Source organism: Cottoperca gobio, chromosome 3 (assembly GCF_900634415.1).
Source record: "Cottoperca gobio chromosome 3, fCotGob3.1, whole genome shotgun sequence".
Taxonomy (NCBI): domain Eukaryota; kingdom Metazoa; phylum Chordata; class Actinopteri; order Perciformes; family Bovichtidae; genus Cottoperca; species Cottoperca gobio.
Genome location: NC_041357.1, coordinates 6,512,024 through 6,531,811, shown reverse-complemented (window position 1 = coordinate 6,531,811; position 19,788 = coordinate 6,512,024). Strand labels below are relative to the sequence as shown.

General features: G+C 38.6%; 1 protein-coding gene across 1 annotated transcript in view; it reads left to right on the top strand.

The window, feature by feature from the left end:
- The window catches only part of LOC115026309 (solute carrier organic anion transporter family member 3A1-like), a 30,999-nt gene extending 13,434 nt beyond the window's left edge, over positions 1-17,565 (top strand). Inside the window, exons 3-10 of the mRNA XM_029459090.1 lie at positions 8,749-8,847; positions 9,080-9,349; positions 9,473-9,637; positions 9,743-9,941; positions 10,642-10,777; positions 10,949-11,121; positions 11,535-11,599; positions 12,336-17,565. Coding sequence (XP_029314950.1) covers positions 8,749-8,847; positions 9,080-9,349; positions 9,473-9,637; positions 9,743-9,941; positions 10,642-10,777; positions 10,949-11,121; positions 11,535-11,599; positions 12,336-12,712 — 1,484 coding nt within the window. The 3' untranslated portion in view covers positions 12,713-17,565. The remainder of the gene's footprint in view (positions 1-8,748; positions 8,848-9,079; positions 9,350-9,472; positions 9,638-9,742; positions 9,942-10,641; positions 10,778-10,948; positions 11,122-11,534; positions 11,600-12,335) is intronic.
- The last annotated feature ends 2,223 nt before the right edge of the window (positions 17,566-19,788 follow it).

The following is a 19,788-nucleotide window of genomic DNA, read 5'->3' as shown; positions in this document are numbered from 1 at the left end:
TTCCAGATGTAAAACCTATATGGAATATGCTAGCATATTCAAAATAATACAAACAACATAACAGATATCAAGAAGGGAGACTGGATTTTATTTTGATCCAGTTAATATTATAGATAACATGGGCTATGGCCTTTTTACATTTTTCAAATTGAATTGAGACTATTTTGTATCCTATTTTACATTACTATTGTTATTACACTTTGTCTGTAGTCCATATGTGTGCGTGTGTAGAGGTTTGTATGGAGTGTACGATATTACCATAAAACAATATATGAAAAAACCTTTTGCTAAAAGTAAAGCTGAGGATGCAGGTTTGGACAAATTGTGACCTCATGATGACACCATATTTAATGGGGTCAAGGGGATCACCAAAGCTATTTAGATTAATGCTGTGCAGAACATGAAAGCCACATTTCGTGGTCCATCCAATACTAGTGTCACTCATTTCACTAATAACCACAAAAAACAACCTCATGGTGGCTTTGGAGGATACCTCAGGGGATCACCAGAGTCATTGGGATTCATCCTCTGGGCATTAGGATATGTGTGCCAAATTTCATGGCAATCCAACCAATAGCTGTTCAGATATTTCAGTGAAGATGAAAGTGGTGAACCGACTGATTGACCAACATTCGAGCCACACTTGTGTGATTTTGTACCCATCCACATTAAAGTTACAGTGTGTCCATGTATATTTAATATTTAAAGTCTTGACCTGCGGCTTATATGACCAGAAAATGGCTTCCCACAGAAAGACTAAACTGCTCCTGAGCTCTGTTGACTACAGGATAATGTCCGAGCTGGATTGTAATTGGATTATTGATTGCTGTCTACAGCTTGATTGATACCCCAGACGAAGGCAACTAATCCTCCTATCTATTGTATCGCTCACAGAGCCTCCAACAGAAAAGAAGCTATTCAATTACAGTGTTCATGCTCTGTGCCTTTAAAATTTTTTTTACAATAATGTAGCCCCAAATAGTTACTTCTTTACATCCTTATGAGGTTCAGTATGTGCTGCTGTGTAAATGTTTGTACCTTGCTAATGGAAGATGTAAATCTTTTACAGTATACAGTCAGTCTATGTGAGCACCACAGTAACACTACAGTGTATAGACTCAGCACGCGACTCAAATGTCTCCAGTCTTTCTCGGTTTCAATGCATTCACATTTGACTGCTGTGTCAGAAAAGCACATTTTCTCCTTTAAATAAAGTCAAAATGAAGCTTTACAAAAACACTTGGACACATTAATTGTTAGCAACATGCCTCTGTCACTCCACCACCACTTTGGTCCAAATATCTCATGATATGATGGATTGCCATGACATTTTGTACAGATGGTGTACCGAGGATGTAGCCTGAAGAGATGCCTGTGTTGCCAATTTAGCGACTTTTGGACTATAGCACTATGACACTAGCTATTTCATTGGAAAAGTGTTGGCAACACTGGGCTGGATTTTCTGTTGGATACCCTCAAACTCTACCGTACTCTTGCTAGCTTCTCAGAAATGACTAACCTAATTAGCCTTTCAAAATCCTCTATCAGTTCAAATATAGTGCTGTCAATATAATACTTTTTAAAAGCAATGGTAATATTATTTTGAAACCAAATTCTTAACATGTGATTGCAACAAGCTCAAATCCAATAAAACACAATTGTTAGCATGCTAACACGCTTAACTAAGATATTAAACATAGTAGCCTACCAGCTAAATATCAGCATGTTAGCATTGTCATTGTGAGCATGCTCACTTTAGTATTTTGCTCAAAGCACTGCTTTGCCAAATGTTTGTAGTTAGTCCGACTAACCATCATACCTTTTCTAACATTGATTTAAAGGAAGTACCTCAGACTAGGCTGGACAACAACAAGCATGTTTAGGGTCTGCAGCAGAGTGATAAAAGGCAGCATATTACAGTGCAGGACTGACCTATAGCACATAGTAAACAGTACAGTAAAGTCGGAGCCAGAGGGGTCCAGCTCTGCAGCGGCTGGGTCAGCTTCTCTCTTCCTGCCTCATATCTTAGCCCCTATTCATCGTTGTAATGCGTGTAATGAAGCGCTGCGAGGCTGAGAGTCCACTGCAGCAAAAATGTTTTTACTCCAGTGGAGTTATTACTCTTCTACTGTAGGACAGCAGAGGAAGGAATGGACGCTGACTCAGCACACACTGTCTGTTCAGACCGGCGCAGGTTGTTTTATGTGTGCACCTTTTAGGAGCACCTTTGCCAAGATACAAAGTGCCAGTGATTGAACCGTGCCATAATGTGAGTCTGAGTGAGAAATTATTCATGTGTTGGCAGTGTGAGCAGGTGGAGGAGCCCTGTCTCATACAGTATGACCTTGCTTCTGCTGCATTCATTGCAGCTGGATACAGAACGCAGAGCATTACCATCATGTTAAGCCAAGAACAATGGGCCTCATGCAGCAACATTCCTATGTTTTCTCAGTCAACTCAAGATGCACCAAATGTTCATAACCATCCAAATCTGCCCTTATATATCTTATATTGTTTATTGTTAGCATAAGCTAAACACTAGATAAGCAATATATTTAAATAAACTTAAACAAAGTAAACATGTGATTTTCCAAAGCGTCAGTACTGGTGTTACAGGAAAATCAAAAAGCATCTAATAGCAGCATGTAAGCCATTCAGAAGATGAACGCAAGGGTTGTTATAGTCTTGGAGGATCAATGGACCAATTATATTTATCAAGCCCACAAATGTAATAATTCAACATATAATTATCTTAATTTGATTATATGATATTCATGAGTTACTTTTACGTTTCTCCAATTTAAAAATAAAACATCTTGTTTGAAAAGGAAATGTTTTTTTCTTAGTACTCTCGACCAAAATGCTCTCTTACCTAAGAGATGAGCAAAAATAGGGAGGAGTTCACTGTACGTTCTATAATCAAAACATACACAGGGTAGTATTTTATAGGCTGTTTATAGTATTTTAAGCCCAACGAAGATTATAGAATATCAAGAATTAGCCAAAATGTATTTTAGTGATAAGAAGGCTTTAAATTGCAGCATTTAGAACTTCACACTGAGAAGATAGGAATTATAATGTATCAATTAAACTAAGAAATAAATTATGTAAAATAATAATAATAATAATGAGGAGAACAAGAAGAACAAGAACAAACTAAGAAATGATTGAGACCTTCTTTTTGGTGTCTAGTGAAAATGCATTGGGGACTCATGACCTCAGTCTTTCTACGGCCCTGGTTGTAATACAATCTAATATACCGGTCCTGTAATAGATTGTTCACTTGTGAAACCTTAAATTGTTTTGCACTGTGTCCAAGAGGTGTTGAATTGATATTTCTGTTGATCGCTGTTGGCTTGATATCACTCCTTGTGCTTGTTTGTACATGCGCATGTGTTTGTGCTGTAATGTATAATTTTACTTTTGGCATTGAAAGTAATATTTTCAGGCAATTTGAGACAAAATAATACTTATATTAATCAGTGGCGGAATGTAACTAAGTACATTTACTCAAGTACTATAAGTACAACTTTGAGGTAATCAACTTTATACTTCTACTCCACTACATCTCAGAGGTAAACATTGTAGTTTTTACTTCACTACATTTGTCTGACAGCTTTAGTTACTTTTCAGATTACAGTTTTTCTTCCCCTTCCTGTCCAGTGAAAACCATGTGTCTCCAGATGTGTTGATTTTTAATGTTTGTGATGAACTGAAGGATGAAGTGTTGCTTTATGTGTTGAGGTAATTCTCCCACAATCCTGCTGTATCAGCAGTAAAAAGCTTGGTCACAAAGCTGAGAGCAGGCTGCTCGTCTGTTTTACAGATACGTGGTTCTCACAGGACACAAAGCTACAGATACATGATGATCTTACACAATATGACGCTTTGCTGTAGAGTAAACTACACAACACAACATTAAACATCTACAGCAGTAAAAAGCAACAGACACATTAATGCAGCAGTAATATTAATCCAGAAACATCATATATAAAAAACACTGACAGCGAACATTCAACTGCAAAATGAATACTTTCACTTTGAATACTTGTAGTACATGTTGCTGATAATACTTACATACTTTAACTTAAGGTTTTGGATGCAGGAACTTTACTTGTAGTGGAGTATTTTCACATTGTAGTAATAGTATTTTTACATAAGTAGAGGATCTGAAGACTTCTTCCACCAATTTGCAGACTATTTTATATATAGTATTTATGGCTGTTATTAAAAAAATGAATCTAATTAATTAGGGGGTGGGGGGGGGGTCCATGCTCCGTGCTGTCGGATCAAAAGTCAGGGGCATCTAGGAGTGCGATTAATCTGCGTTAATATTTTAACGCGTTATTTTTTCTGTGATTAATTAATAGAAATTAACGCGTTAATTCAACAGCCCTAATAGTATTAAAATCATCTAGCTATACAATCTCACAGCAAGGAGGAGCTGTCAAATCCTCTACAAGCTCTCAGCTTAAGTGGAGTGTCTCTACCTGCCATTTCCAAATGGCTGGGTCAGATGAACTGCCAGAGCTTTACATGGATATGTAAGTCGAAAGCTTGAAGCCTTCCCAGAGTGTCTGTACTTTAATAAATGATCCTGGGAATAGTTCATTTTCACTTACAGTTAGTTCCAGTCATCTAGGTTCATGTGACACAAACATACTGTGGCGCAGAGGAATCAAATTAAACTAATCTTCCACTAGTTTGTTGTGCAGAAAGACTGTTACTGTATCTTGACCTTTATCTTGTGCGTGCTCATTGCCACAGCCCCAGACACAGCAGGTAGAAAATAGTGTCAAAAAGGATACAACCGCATACTGTTATTTTTTTGTTGTTGCATAGAAACACTGGAAATCCATTAAGGTTCTGTCTGGAAATATTTCATAGTGCCCGGCGTCTCCAGGGATAAAACAGCCCACAGCGTGTGTTTGAGTTGGGTGTGAGATTTAATTCCTACATGTCAACCAACACTCATCTCACCCTTTTAGACCTTTAGAAAGTACATTTTGAAATAGATTTTCCTCGTGTTTTATTGGCTTTGGGGATTTGAACTACTTGCAATCACAAGTTAGGAATTTGGTTTAAAAATGACTATATTGACAGCACTATGTTTCAACTGATACAGGATTTTGAAAGGATAATTAAAAATATGTGTTTTACAGACTAGACGAGAATAATGGAATAATGTTTTTTGTTCTCAAAATCCATCTTGTAGTTTAAAATTAAAAGAAAATTTAGAAATGTCTTATATATATATATATATATATATATATATATATATATATATATATATACATATATATATATATATATATATATATATACATATATATATATATATATATATATACAGTATACATATACATATATATATATATATACAGTATATATATATATATATATATATATATATATTTAGGTGTTCTTTCCTCCATCTACAGCTCTCATCCAGCACGGCTACACTGAAGCAGAGCTGCAATTATTGCAAAGTCAATAAATCCAGAAGGATTTACATTCTGCCTCTAATGAACAATCAAATGTTAAACCAATCCTTTGAAAATTAACAATTGATTTTTATAATTAATGTATTTAAAAATGTTTGTTCATCATAATTCCCAAATTGTTGGAGTGGTTGTTGTTGTTTGCACAATTTTTGTCAAATGATTTCAACAGCACAATACAGATTATATTTTCTGTCTTAAACTCATACTTAAGACTTTTTTCTTTATCGGTTTGTTAAAATGTTCTATCATTTTACCAGACAATTTCAGTAAAGAGATGATACCTTCTACATGAACCTACCACTGTAAAATCACATAAAGAATGTACTACCATCCAATTTGTACATTTTAATCTCTAAAATCACAATCTCTAAAATGTATTACAATTTATTAATTTATAATTTCTATAATTCTATTCCACCAGTCCAGTATAATCATTTAAATTACATACTTTATTATAATTTCACATTCTTTTAATATTTAATTTGTAAACAGTATACATTTTTTCTTTTCAGCAGTAAGTCACTTCAGAATCATTATTGCCCAGCAGGATTGCACATTTATCTTGGAGTTTTGGTGAATAACAATAAACTCGAGATAGAAACATTTACAAAAAACCTGAAAACAGAAATACATAAAAACATATCTATTTTTTGAAAGGTGGAACTGTACAGTTTTGTGAAGGAATGTGCAACATATTGAGCAGGAGACGTGCAAAAGTTAAACACACTTCCAATATTGGAACAGTGTAAATAGTATAGTTTGTACTATATAGTAATAGAATTTGTGCTGTACGGCTCCAGTACCTCACTACATTATTTGACTCCCATGATCCTTCAGTGCTGTCTCTTAGGAAATGGTCTTAGATGTTCTGACCGCTAAGTGCAGACAACAGACTGGCATCAGTCCTGAATGCTTCTCCTGATGGTATCGAGCAGCTGTTGCTACACGATCATGAGCTCTCTGTCTTTTCTCACGCCATAAAAAAGCTTACCGGTAATTCTCCGTCATTAGCTTATTGCTACTATTGTCATCAGCTGTTTTACTCTGAAGGCCACTCCAGGCTCTAACCTTATTCCCATGTATAGGGGTCACAGGGAGGTTTAGAGGATAAAGAGCCTGGTTGAATGGGATTCAACATTGTTTTGTGTTTGTTTTTGTGTATTTGCCAGCCTCCCTGCATCACATATATTATGGATTAGTGGTATTGTCCTGTGTTTGTCTGTGATTTCATCCCAGTGGAAGGCAGAGTTGGAGATGGGAGGTTGTTCATTGTGGAGTTGAGCTGCTGTAACCCCAGACCTCCTCTGTCACCTGACTTCAGCCTTGCTGGCATCTGTGACTCTGTTGAAATGGACATAATGCATCCAGCCGCCAGAAAGTCCGACAGAGAGAGAGAGGGTGTACCAGTCTGGTGTCACCGTTTACTTTAACTTAGTACAGCACAGCTCAATGGGAATACAATGTAAAGCATATATACAGTATATATATCCATATATATATATTTATTGATTTATTATTTTTGATTATAAGAATTGTCTCTTCACCCTGCTCTATACCTTTTGTGTCAGTATCTACTGCTGTTCTGTTTGGAAACTATTGTCTGTAGCTCTGCTGGAAGTGGCTGACCACCTCTTTATTCCAGACTGCAATAGCTCAACTACTATAATATAACTACTAAGTATTGGATGAATTGACATGGAATTCTATACAGACACTAATGTTCCCCAGAGGAGGAATTGTAATAACTTTTCATCTTGCGCCATCATCAATTTTAAACTTTCAATTTGTCCCATAATTTGATTTATGACCAAATATCTGCAAAACTAAAGACATTTCAATCGGCTTCAGCTGTACTGTGTTTAGAGCTGATTATCAAATGTTAGCATGGAAATGCATTGATAACACAGTTGAGCTTCCGTTCCGCTCTCAGATTTATCACTGGTGATAACCATAGCTCCAATCATTACATCCCTCAAAAAATGACTGTCCTTCTTATTCTATCAGCAGGGAGCGGCCTCTTCTGCTCTGGGCTCTTTTATTAGCAGTCAGGCTTCTATTGTTCCACTTACCACCAGCTTGGATACACACACACACACACACGCGCGCGCGCACACACACACACACACACACACACACACACACACACACACACACACACACACGCACACACAGTTCTGCACAGTCGGCCGTTGCTTACTGGAAAGCTCTCAGCCTCTGGTTCCCCGCTTCTCTTACACAAAGAACCCATTTCCTGCCTGATTATTTATGATCCCGCTGCTGGATAATCTAGTCTTAGATCAATTACGCTGTGCAACCTATGAGCTGCATATTACGCTGTCAGTGAATAAATCTGTCAGGGGGAGACATCTGATGAAATTTAAAGTCCCTTGGCATGAATTCCATCTTTCCTTGAGCAGAATTAATTTCATTCTCGTCAGTGGTTTTAACAACAGAAGGGTGGTAGGAAGCATGTTTCCACACATTTAATAAAAAGGAGACAGTAAAGACTCTTCACAGGTGTGATGCAATGCTGCCCTCTGCTGAAAGATGAGGGGAAATGCTGACTGTATTTATTCTGAAGCCTATTTCTTGGCTTTTAGCTTCTGGTTACATATATTGTACCAATCTTGTATAGTTCCATACATTACCAACTGTGTGGAGGGGAAATACATACAAAACAATCAACAAAAGAGAGCTTTAAGAATTATTATAACCAAACCAACATATTATGTACATGCTCTCAAATGTAGAGATCAGTAGACGTTAAAACTGCACAATTAATGTATAGTAAGTAAATCAGACGCTTCCAGACTGTATCACGTTACAGTGACTCAGTATTTCTTACAAAAACAAAGATTAAAACAATGCAAAACAAAGAATAAAGTATTTCAAGTTAATATGATTAACACATTTAAAACTGAACTATGAACATGTACAAATGTGTACATGTTCTTTTTGGGAATATATAATATATAATATTGTATTTCTCTTTTTCATTTGTCAGTGTGAAAATTCAATGAGAATTGTACAAAATAATGAATGTATAAAGGGAAGGTGTCATAAGCTAAGGCCTCAGCCTACACCTTTTCAGTCAGTATACACTTGCTTTGGTTTGTCACTATTTCAAAACTAATGAGACAAATAAAGGAAACTAAACTGGTTTTATTTTAGAAGTATCCTTATCAATAAACAACTAATCTAAGCTCAAATTAACTAAATAAATAATTCTGTCTTTGTCCTGCAGGTATTTTATTTTCAACATTAGTGTTCGGCCCGGCCTGCGGCTTCATCTTAGGTTCTGTCTGTACCAAAGTCTACGTTGATGCTGTCTTCATCGACACCAGTGAGTGGGCACTTGCTTTTTTTTGTATTTCTTTAGATGCATCCTTGAATTGTGTTCAATTTAATTGCAATAGTTATATTTCTGTTGACCCTACTGGGGAAATGAAGAATACCACAATAGAAACATTACAAAATAAATGTATTGCATCTTGAGCATTTATCTGTAACATTTGTAAAACTCTTCATCATTCAACATCCATCCATTATGGTACATTTCCAAACCTCTTGTCCAGGTAAACTGGACATCACCCCAGATGACCCTCGCTGGATCGGGGCGTGGTGGGGTGGCTTCCTCCTCTGCGGTGCCTTACTCTTCCTGTCGGCCCTCTTCATGTTCGGCTTCCCCCAGGCGCTGGGCGAGCAGGACATGGATGGTGGAGGGGAGAGTGAGCAGGCCATGCTGCCTTCTTCCCTGACCCTGGAGTACCAGGGCTCCAAACCCAATGGCGCTATTCATGGCTTTGACATGAACAGCGGACTTTCAGTTTGTGAGCATCTGAGAGGTAAGTGGGAGGAAGGACTAAGGCACAATATAACATTAGATTTAAAATGAGATGCAAAATCTCAGAAATGATCAATTTTCTCCTTCCTCTCCCTTTTCTCCCTTTTCTTCTCAATGGACCCAGTAATCCCCCGGGTGACCAGGCACCTTCTCTCCAATCCGGTGTTCAGCTGCATCACGCTGGCGGCCTGCATGGAGATCGCCGTGGTTGCTGGCTTTGCTGCCTTCCTGGGAAAATACCTTGAGCAGCAGTTTAACCTTACCACCTCCTCAGCCAATCAGCTGCTAGGTAGGTCATAATCTTTACAATCAAACAGAAAGAATTAAGATATAAATATATAGACTACATTTGTGCTGTGCAGAAACCTTGACATCCCTGTCTCTTCCTCCCCAGGTATGACAGCCATCCCCTGTGCCTGTCTGGGTATCTTCCTCGGGGGGCTGCTGGTGAAGAAGCTGAACCTGTCGGCTCTGGGCGCTGTCCGCATGGCCATGCTGGTCAACCTGGTGTCCACTGCCTGCTACGTCTCTTTTCTCTTCTTGGGCTGTGACACCGGACCTGTCGCTGGGGTTACGGTAGCCTACGGAAACGAGTAAGCAGGGGAAACCTACTCATACATTTTTTTCAAGAAATATATTCTAGTTACGCATGACTTGTATACAGAAACCCTGAGAGGCAAGTGAGAAGCATTACTGTCATGTAAATGCATGGACACATTTAAAATCACCTGGAAGAAAACTTATTTTTAGTCCTATTTAGGATATGGGGTAGTGGCCGAAATGAGTGTTACAACAACTAGATGACATGCTAGATGCTAAAAATATGTTAAAATATTAAACATAATGCGATGGATTTCTACTTTTCTTATTTCCGTTTACGTTAATACCTTTTATGTCTTAATGTAGAATTCAAGTTTTGAGTGAGAGACTTCAAGTTAGCCAAAAACTGCCAATATTGTCACTATGAGAGACATGATGATCAAGCTGGGAGCTTCTCTCCATAACTGTGTACAAACAGTAAGATGACAGCAATGCTTTGTATCTTTAATATGATGTCTCAAATGACAGCTAACAGGCCAATGCATTCTCAGTGTTTACTGTGCAATAGAATATAAATCCACACTGAACCCCACGGCATTAAACTGTTTCTGCACTGCACTTACAGGGTTGAAACGTTGAAGGAGTGTTATGCATTTGACAGCTGACAGAAACTTCCTGTGGTTGTTTCCATTTGATGTTAACATCATCTTACATATATATGCTCTCTAACGTGACCTTTGATCTCCTCCGTAGGACGTTGCGGTCCTGGCAGCGACCTGAGTCAGCGTGCATCAATAACTGTAACTGCTATACAGCGTCAGTGAGCCCCGTCTGTGGTTCCAATGGAATCACCTACCTCTCAGCCTGCTTCGCTGGCTGCACCAAACCGGTGAGTGAAGAAGTCAACACTAACTGAAATGAGCTGTGTCACGACCACCTTGGACACTGGAGAGCTCAAACTAAATGGCAGAGACAAGAAGCATACACACACAGTGCGGCAGATATGCATATTGAGAGTGGGATGACAACATTTCTATCTCTTTTCTTGTCTTTGTGTCAGAACCTGACCAGCTGCACGTGTATATCCAGCACCAGTGAAGAGGCGGTGGCTATACCAGGGAAGTGTCCCAGTCCAGGCTGTCAGCAGGCCTTCCTCACCTTCCTGTGTGTTATCTGTGTGTGCAGCATGATCGGTGCTATGGCCCAGACCCCCTCTGTCATCATCCTCATCAGGTGAGGAGACCTGTTGCTAGATATAGACTGCCCACAAGAGGGAGCTGTTGACATTTATGGCTGCTCAGAGGCAAACTGACTGAATCACTTCAATCATCTAGTTGTGGAAAGTAACATACATTTACTCAAGTACTGCACTTAAGTACACATTTGAGGTACTTGAGTATTTCCATTGTATGATACTTTCTATTTCTACTCCACTATATCTCAGAGGCAAATATGATACTTTTTACTCCACTACATTCATTTGATAACTTTAGTTACTAGTTTCTTTGCCATGTAGATTACATTTCTAAAATACATATATAATCAACTAATAAATAATGATATATTATTATAGGTTAAGATACTCAAGCAGAATAAGAAGACGAATCAGTATGAAGCGTTTATGCCAACTCTGTCTCTATTTTCAGAACTGTAAGTCCAGAGCTGAAGTCTTATGCCCTTGGAGTTCTGTTCCTCCTCCTGAGACTGATAGGTAAGACATTTAATATGTTCACTTTGTACTTTGTTTTCACGTCTGTTCTTTCGGTTTAGTTACAGTTCACAGTTGTAGATGAAGATGAGGCTACACTAATACTATTAGTATTATACTCTTTGTAGAATCAGATTCCAGTGGTGGCTGCCTCGGATTCTTTCCCATTTGTCTGATCCGAGTTTCAAATAACTTCAGAGTGTTGTTAAGTCAAAAAGTAAAAATGTATTGAAAAAGGATGGATGTAATCGTTTTCAAAAATTCACAACATGTTTTTATCGCACAAAATATTCTGCTTTAGTCCATATTTGTTGGTGTTTAGCCTTTCAAATCAACATTTTTACTACCGTCCAAATACATTTTTGATTTCCCTCTTGCCGCACAAAAAGGGAGGCACGTACTGATGAATTATATTCATTAAAGAAAGTTGAAATAATAAAAACAAAAGTTGAATCCGATGAATGATTTCATCAAATTGAGGATTATTTTTCATGGTGTTGACGTCATGAGACAGAAAACGAGAAGCTTCATTCGGAAACCTCAATATAAGCTTTGTGTGTAAAAAGAAAATAATCATCATCAGTCATGCATTTATATCCACAGAAAAACTATTCTTCATTCTGCAATTGTTCACCTTGGTTGAACTGAACCTTATCTGTCTGCAGATAAAAAGGAATCTAATTGGTATGCTTGTTGAACTTCTGACCTGATGTCTGTCTATAATCCCCTCCTGCTCCAGGCTTCATCCCACCCCCTCTGATTTTCGGCATGGGCATCGACTCCACATGTCTGTTCTGGAGCTCCGTCTGCGGCGAGAAGGGCGCCTGCATGCTGTACGACAACGTGGCCTACAGGCATCTGTACGTCAGCATCGCCATCGTCCTCAAGTCGTCTGCCTTCATCCTGTACGCCACCACGTGGCAGTGTTTGAGAAAGAACTACAGGAAATACATCAAGAACAGCGAGGGCTACCTCACACCCACCGAACTCTTTGCCTCCAATGTGACTCTGGACAATTTGGGCAAGGAGATCACCCAGAACCCAGCCAACAGGACAAAGTTCATTTACAACCTGGAGGACCAAGACATGTGTGACAACATGGAGTCAGTTTTATAGTGGTGGTCTGCACCGGGACTGCAGACTGGAGCTGAGGCTGTTAATGTGCAACTGATCTGATGTTTCTTTGGTGTCGTATCAGTGTAGAAGAATGTTCTCAGTAAGGGTCTTATCTTCTTCTCACCTAAAACATCAGACATAATGAAAAAATTTGAAGAGATGTTTCCCAAAATGCTCTATATCCACATTGCACTTTTTACTAAAATACAGACGATCTGGTCCATTTTTGTCAGACAAAATCATAAGCTGACATTCAAATTTTTGTTTTGTTTTTGACATTTCGTTAATTTGACAGCAGAATAGAGATTGACATGGGGAATAGAAACAAGGAATGACTCAGCAGTTAATGCATCATACCACTCATCCGCCAGGACGCCCCTCAAACGAACTTCTTTGTTCGACTTCATTAACAGCTCATAATAGGTTTAGATTTATTAGGAGACCAGAGCTCTTTGAGAAGCAGAAATCTGAAATCTGTCTTTATTAGACAGTTTATTTTCCTTTCAGAAGGAAGTACTTCTCAGGTCCGGATGCCAGATATACAGGATGACAGTTAGCATGGTTGTTCATCTTTAGCTGATGCATATTTTAGGTCATGGTTGGAGTACTTTTTCCACACATACAGAACTCACTCAATTCTAACATAAGAAATAGGGGAAAACAGATATGCATTGACTACAGAGGCCCATGTAGGCACAGCACACAAGAAGCAAAGGAAAACCAACACATCAGCAACAACAAGAACTAGTAGTACAGAAACAGGCATAATCCCAGTTATTGAAAATATTAATAAAGGGAATAAAGTAATGGGTAACATATCTTAAATTGCCCATAAATGAAGATTACAACAACATTTGTTACAGAAACCTTTTTTTGTTTTGTTCCACCAGTCATTTTGAAAGGGGAGAGGTCACTGTGCCTCGAAGGGTGGATATCCCATTTTGAAACAAAACTCTTCAGTTTGAGTTAAAGTTGCACATATTGTTCAGATAAAAAAAAAAGAAAATTATGAAGGAACTGAGTCTTTTTCAATAGCTTTCAATGTAATTGGCCGTATTGTTCTAGAGGGTATTCTTAGACATTTGTTGAAGGTAGAGCAGAGCTGGTATGTGTGTGGAGTTTTGCTATGAATGCTGGACGAGACTCTGACACAGTTTTTTCCTTTTACTTCACACCATTTTATTGATAGTCAGTCTTTTCTATTTGACATTAATAGAAATTAGGTGCAACGTCCAAAAATGAATAATTAATAAAAAAGGTATTCTAGGTGTTTAGCTGATGATCTAAAAAGCAACGGACTATGAGAGAGGATGAAGGAGTTTGGTGGCCCACCTATGAATAGTTGGAAAAGACATATGAGCTGATTCAGTGACTGAACCTGTGACATTTCAGTTACACAACTATCTCTCTAACTGATTTGATCTGATTTATAATTCTGCCAGGAACACTCATGTCAAATGGAGACACAGAAATACAGTTTGACTTGGTGGTGCCCCCTGCAGCAGCAATGCATGGAATACACAGCAACATGATAAATAACAAGCAGGGAACATTGCATATAAGATTCTCCAGGGTACATGGATGTAGTAGGGTCAAAGCAGGTGGAGGCTGTGGGGGAGGAGGCCTTCACTAATAGAATCAGTAACAGCAGCAGAGCTCACACGAGCGTACAGACTGAGAGTGTGAAGGCATTTAAGGAGAACGCCAAGTCAAGGCACTGAGACGTGATGATTGTGATGGGCTAGCTGTCAGCAGACACAGCATAGCATGACGCACAGTGTCCAGCCAGAATTAGTTCATTTAAAGCATGCTGGTAATGCATGCAATGATACAAAATAAATATTCAGTATGGCACTAAGCTGCACAGACTCTGTGGTTTGGCGGCCATGGTTATGGTTAAATATACATTTAACTCCAATGGCCTCCAAAATCTATTTTAGACCATGGAAAAGCTTTATAATGCATACTGCATTGTGATGTTGACAATTTTTAGCAAACCTCAGCTGACTCATAATCACTCACACTGAAGTGATTGTCTAAACACAGATTCTTTTTTTCAAATGATAATTTCTTTTGGAGGAATTCTATGGGATTCTGATTTCTGACATATCCAGTTTATATAGAGAATATATTGGTTTTCTTGGCTTACTTTGTAAGTATTTAATATGTTTTGCATCAAAAATATGGACCTTTGTCCAGCCACTCACCATCACAAGAGATTTCATCCCTTTGACGTTAAGATGGGGGTTAAAGGAGTAGTTCAACATTTTGGGAAATAAGATTAGTCACCTTTTTGCAGAGAATAAGACAAGAACATTGATACCAATCTCATGTTTGTACGGTAGAAATTACGGTAAGCTAGAACCTAGTGCAGGTTAGCTTAGGTTAGCATAACGACTGGAATAAGGGGAAACTGCTAGCCTGCTTTGTTTAAAAGTTAGAAAATCCACATACTAACCACCTCAAAAGCAAATTTATTAACGTATTATATCTTGTTTCTTTAATCCATACAAAAAGTGTAAAAACAAGTTGTTGCCTTGGGGGGCAACCTCACATGACGACAAGCCTCCATTAAGTCATGCACATAACCCCTCGTTAAAATGAAACTTGTCAGTTGTTTTTTGTACAGGTTAAACAAATTAGACATAAGATGTTAATAGATTAGCTTTAAATATGCTCGTTGGTGGATTTTGTTACAATAGTCAAGCAAGCTACTGTTTTTTTGTCTTTGTGCTAAGCTAAGCTAACCAGCTGCTGGTTGTAGCTTCATATTTACCGTACAGACACGAGAGTGGTGTCAATCTTTGTATATAGCTCTCAGCAAGAAAGCTAAAGGGCATAATTGCTCAAATGTCAAACTATTCTTTCAATTTAAAGTTCCATGATTCATACTCATTTTATGCTGGCGCTCAAGTTTTATGAGTACATTATTTTGCAAATGGTGGAATTTATCTTGGATCCACACTAGTTGTATGCTGTATTTAGTTTAGCACTTCAATGAACTAATAGTATAAGATTTAAACTATAAGTTGATGATGCTTCAGCATCATAAATAATAAATATTATATCAAATGGGGGCAAACAGACAGTTGTTAGAGAATGTTGGAGATCAACAATGGACCTACATTCAACACAGTGCTATGCCAGACCAGACTAATGTCTGCCTGGTTTCATGTGAACTAAGAGAGTATACGTACAGATTTTTAGCACAGCAGTGAGACTTCAATTCTTATCATGGAAGAATCTTTGGGCACTGATTAGTGTTTGAAACCCAGCTCAAAATTTGACTGATGGGAAGATTGGCTCCTAGCAGGACATACAGGACAGCCGGACATTATGCTAAGATGTACAAACAATTGAAAAGGAAGTTTCTAACGAGGAGGGGGGTGTTAACATTACCAGCTGGCCACCATTTCCTCCTCAGTAAACCCCAACAGGTGGCGCTGTCTTTGATATCCGTAACGTCCAGTGTGTCATAGTGCTGACTCCTCTGTATATAATAGTGCCATACAAGTGCCAAAGTGACACCATAGAAGTGTTTCTGTAATGTCCTGCAGAGAACTTTGTCTCACCACGCTGGAGCTCAGAGCAGATCCTCCAGCTGTATGTAGCCTTTCTGTGATATCCCTCCACTTACTTTCACCATATCATACAAAAGTGTCCCAAAAACATATTGCCTATAAAATATTGTATATGGGTCTAGAAAACAGTATTATTTAGGATGTAATAACTGTTAATATGTAGGACTTTTCTACTAGTGAAGGTATTGTCTAATTTAGATTAATCTCTCTTTCCATCAGTGGCAAAGCTGATAACTGTTTGTTGCTTTGGTCCAAATAAAAACAATACTTTGCTTGAAACAAGTGGCACCAATGTTGAGCTACTGCCTGACATTTAACAGTAGATGAGGTTGACTGTAGAAAATCAGCCAAACTTCACTGATAGCAGTCTTGCACCTGTGCCTGGATAGTAAGTTCTACTCTGAGACTTCCTGATGTTGTGCCATATCAACCTGTGCACTGTAACATTCAACACTCGCAAAGAAGAAGCCAACATATTCTAGGTCTGTCTAATGCGCTGGCCAGTGTGACAGCGCTCGCTTGACCTTGTATTCACCTGCGGCGACAGGACTGTTTTGCCTTGTGATGAGAAAATAACTTTGGAGCATAAATGTTTTTTTACATCCTATTTTTCTCATTATTCTCCTTTGATGACCTTGCCTTATGGTAACAGGTTGACTTTTATAGCGGAATCTTTAGTGACAGAAGTATGGACATATGAAGAGTTTACTTCCAAAATACGACATTTCTGGGCAAAAAAGTCCTGAGGTTTATCATTCAAGAGACATTTTAACATCAATGGACAGTTATCCTGTAAATAGGCCAATAATTTGTTTTTGCTGCGATTAATTATTAGTCACTTTTTGTAAATGATCATGATTTGGAAGCAAACTCTTCATATGCAGATAGATAATCCTTTGGTTTGAGCCTTTAGGCAGCATGTTGCCTTTGATTAAAGTGAAACCATGTGCTAACCATGTTAGTGACGGTTTTAGAGTGATGTGTTTGCTTATGTTGTGGGTGGTATTCAATGTGTGAATTTCATGGCTCTTTGCAGGTGACCTTTGAAAAGAAAAGGGCATTGAAATAAGAAAATATCACCTATATTTTCAAAGCATCACTAAAGATTTTTAGATATGCTCTTTTGCTTCTTTGGATTCTTTTTTCTTTTTTCTTTAGATTATATGAATTTATATTTAAAAGCTTTTTGTTCTGTATATTTCTTGGAAAAGATTACATGATTGTATGTTTATTGTAAATACATTAAATATACTATTTTTGTTTTTACTATGACCTTTTTTGGCTATCAACAAACCAATGATGTTTTCCTGGTTCATCAGATCTATCAGATCAAACTATTGAAATATCAGTTTTCATATTGAATATGCAATAATCATATCAACTGTTCACCGAGTACCTGCACCGTTAAACCAGCCAGAAATATCTTTCACCACATGTGAAAGATCCTGATGTTTACACAACAAAATGGTTAGCTGTGCAGAACAAGAGTCTGCAGCCATGCTAGCGGTTCTTTGAGGCTCTATTTACACAGTGACAGTTAACATGCTTATGGTAAAGTGGCAGTAGACAATTTTTGCTTCAACTTATTACGAAGTAAATGTTGATTGCACAAGGCTACAGAATAATGACACCATCAGCGTTTAGAATGGTTCCTTATAAGCATTCGCTTTTACATTGCAATTCTGTGTGCCACCAGGTACGATCTCCCAGGAAAATGAAGGCCTGTATGAAGTGCGTAAACCATTGTGCAAGTAAAACAGGAAGAGGATTAGCACAGGTAATACACCTTATAATGGTGCCAGATGGAAAGTTAAGGGTTGGTCAAAGTGTTTTCAATTCATCCTGAGGGGGGCATGAATATTTGTACCAAATTTCATGACAATCCATCCCATAGTTGTTCAAAACCATGATGTGAACCTCATGGCAGTGCTAGAGGAAAAGTCAGGGGATCACCAAAATCATTGGAATTGATCCTCTGGGCACTTTGAATGTCTGAACAAAATGTAATGGCCATCCATCTAATAGTTGTTGAGATGTTTCAATCTGGACAAAAGTGGTGGACCAACCAGCCACCATGGCTAAAAGCATGTGAGCCAAAAAACAGTATTTAGCCTGAGGCTAATGAATTTGCCTCCCTCTGTTTGTTTCTTACACTTTTTTATTGAATTGAATTATCTGAGGGGTCTGATGATTAACAAGCCTTTTCAAATCTGCTTTTATCCAGTGAAACACCAGTTTTACCTCCTCGGAACACTAAAAATGTTTTCAACAAAAAAATTCAAAAAGGGAACATTCATCTTTGGCATTGATCATCCGTACAAATTTGTTGCCTACAGGAGTCACGAGCAAAAGGTTTCGGAACCCCTACATTATTATTTGTTTAAACATTTTTTCCATGCCGAAACAATGAGTTGTAGTTTAATGTATAACATGTCGAGACATGCTTGTGATAAAGGGCTGCTAATGCTTGGTCAGATAGGATGAAAGGTTATTTTATTTTCTCGTCTAAACGCACTAACAGAAGAAGATAAACCCTGACATCAGTTTATTTGAAATGTGCTTGTGCTTTGCCATGATCTAATTCCCTGTCATCCAAGCCCTGTGGTTATCTACGGGCCTCCCTACAGCGCTATACGGCAGCCAGTGGAGATAAAAACCGGGGTTATGGATTGACCAGTGGATCACCTTGTACCGCTGCTTTGAGGGAGCGATGTACGTGTTCGGGGCCAGGTCTCAGCGTTGCTTTTATGCGAGAGCCAGGGCTCAGAGCGCTCCTGTTTCACGAGTGCAGACGGGGTCTTGCCGAGGCCACGGTGCGGTGAAATGGAAAGCATGCCATTCCCTGTTCCGCTTGATGCCGAGTGACTGTGAGAGGTTGTGTCATGTTCCTTGGCTATTGACTCAATGACTTAGGACTTCACGTCGAAAGCCTGAACCCATGCGGGCTCTCTGCGTGCTGACAGAGAAATGTGTCTTCCACTTGTCTTCACATTGACCCGAGGACTCTGCTGAACTGACGTGTCCGCATCCCCAAAGTCTCACCTCCTGGACCCAGAAGTAACCTTTCCACAACCTTGCCTGTCTTTCACGCTCTGTTAGCCGTGACTCTGGCGTGCTCTCGAAACATTTCACTGAACTTGTGTTTTTTTTACTGATATAGCTATGGATTACCTGTCTGTGGCAGTCAACCTATTCAGCTTCCGCTACACGGATGACATGGCTGAGAATTCAGCCTTACATGCTGCACATTATTCACTGTCACAGTGGGTTCGAGAGTCAAGGCACAGAGTAAGCACAGGCCATTATCTGGTACTGAAATGACAGCTCAAAGAGCCAGACCTTCATGGCTGCCTCTGCCTTCAGGTTCATCCACAAGACAAAATCACCATATGCCCTTCATTTGTTGGACAAATGAGGATATCTGGACATGCCTCGCTGTGAATAAATGATGATGTATTCCTCTTTACATTGTATGCAAAAGGATATTCTGCATAT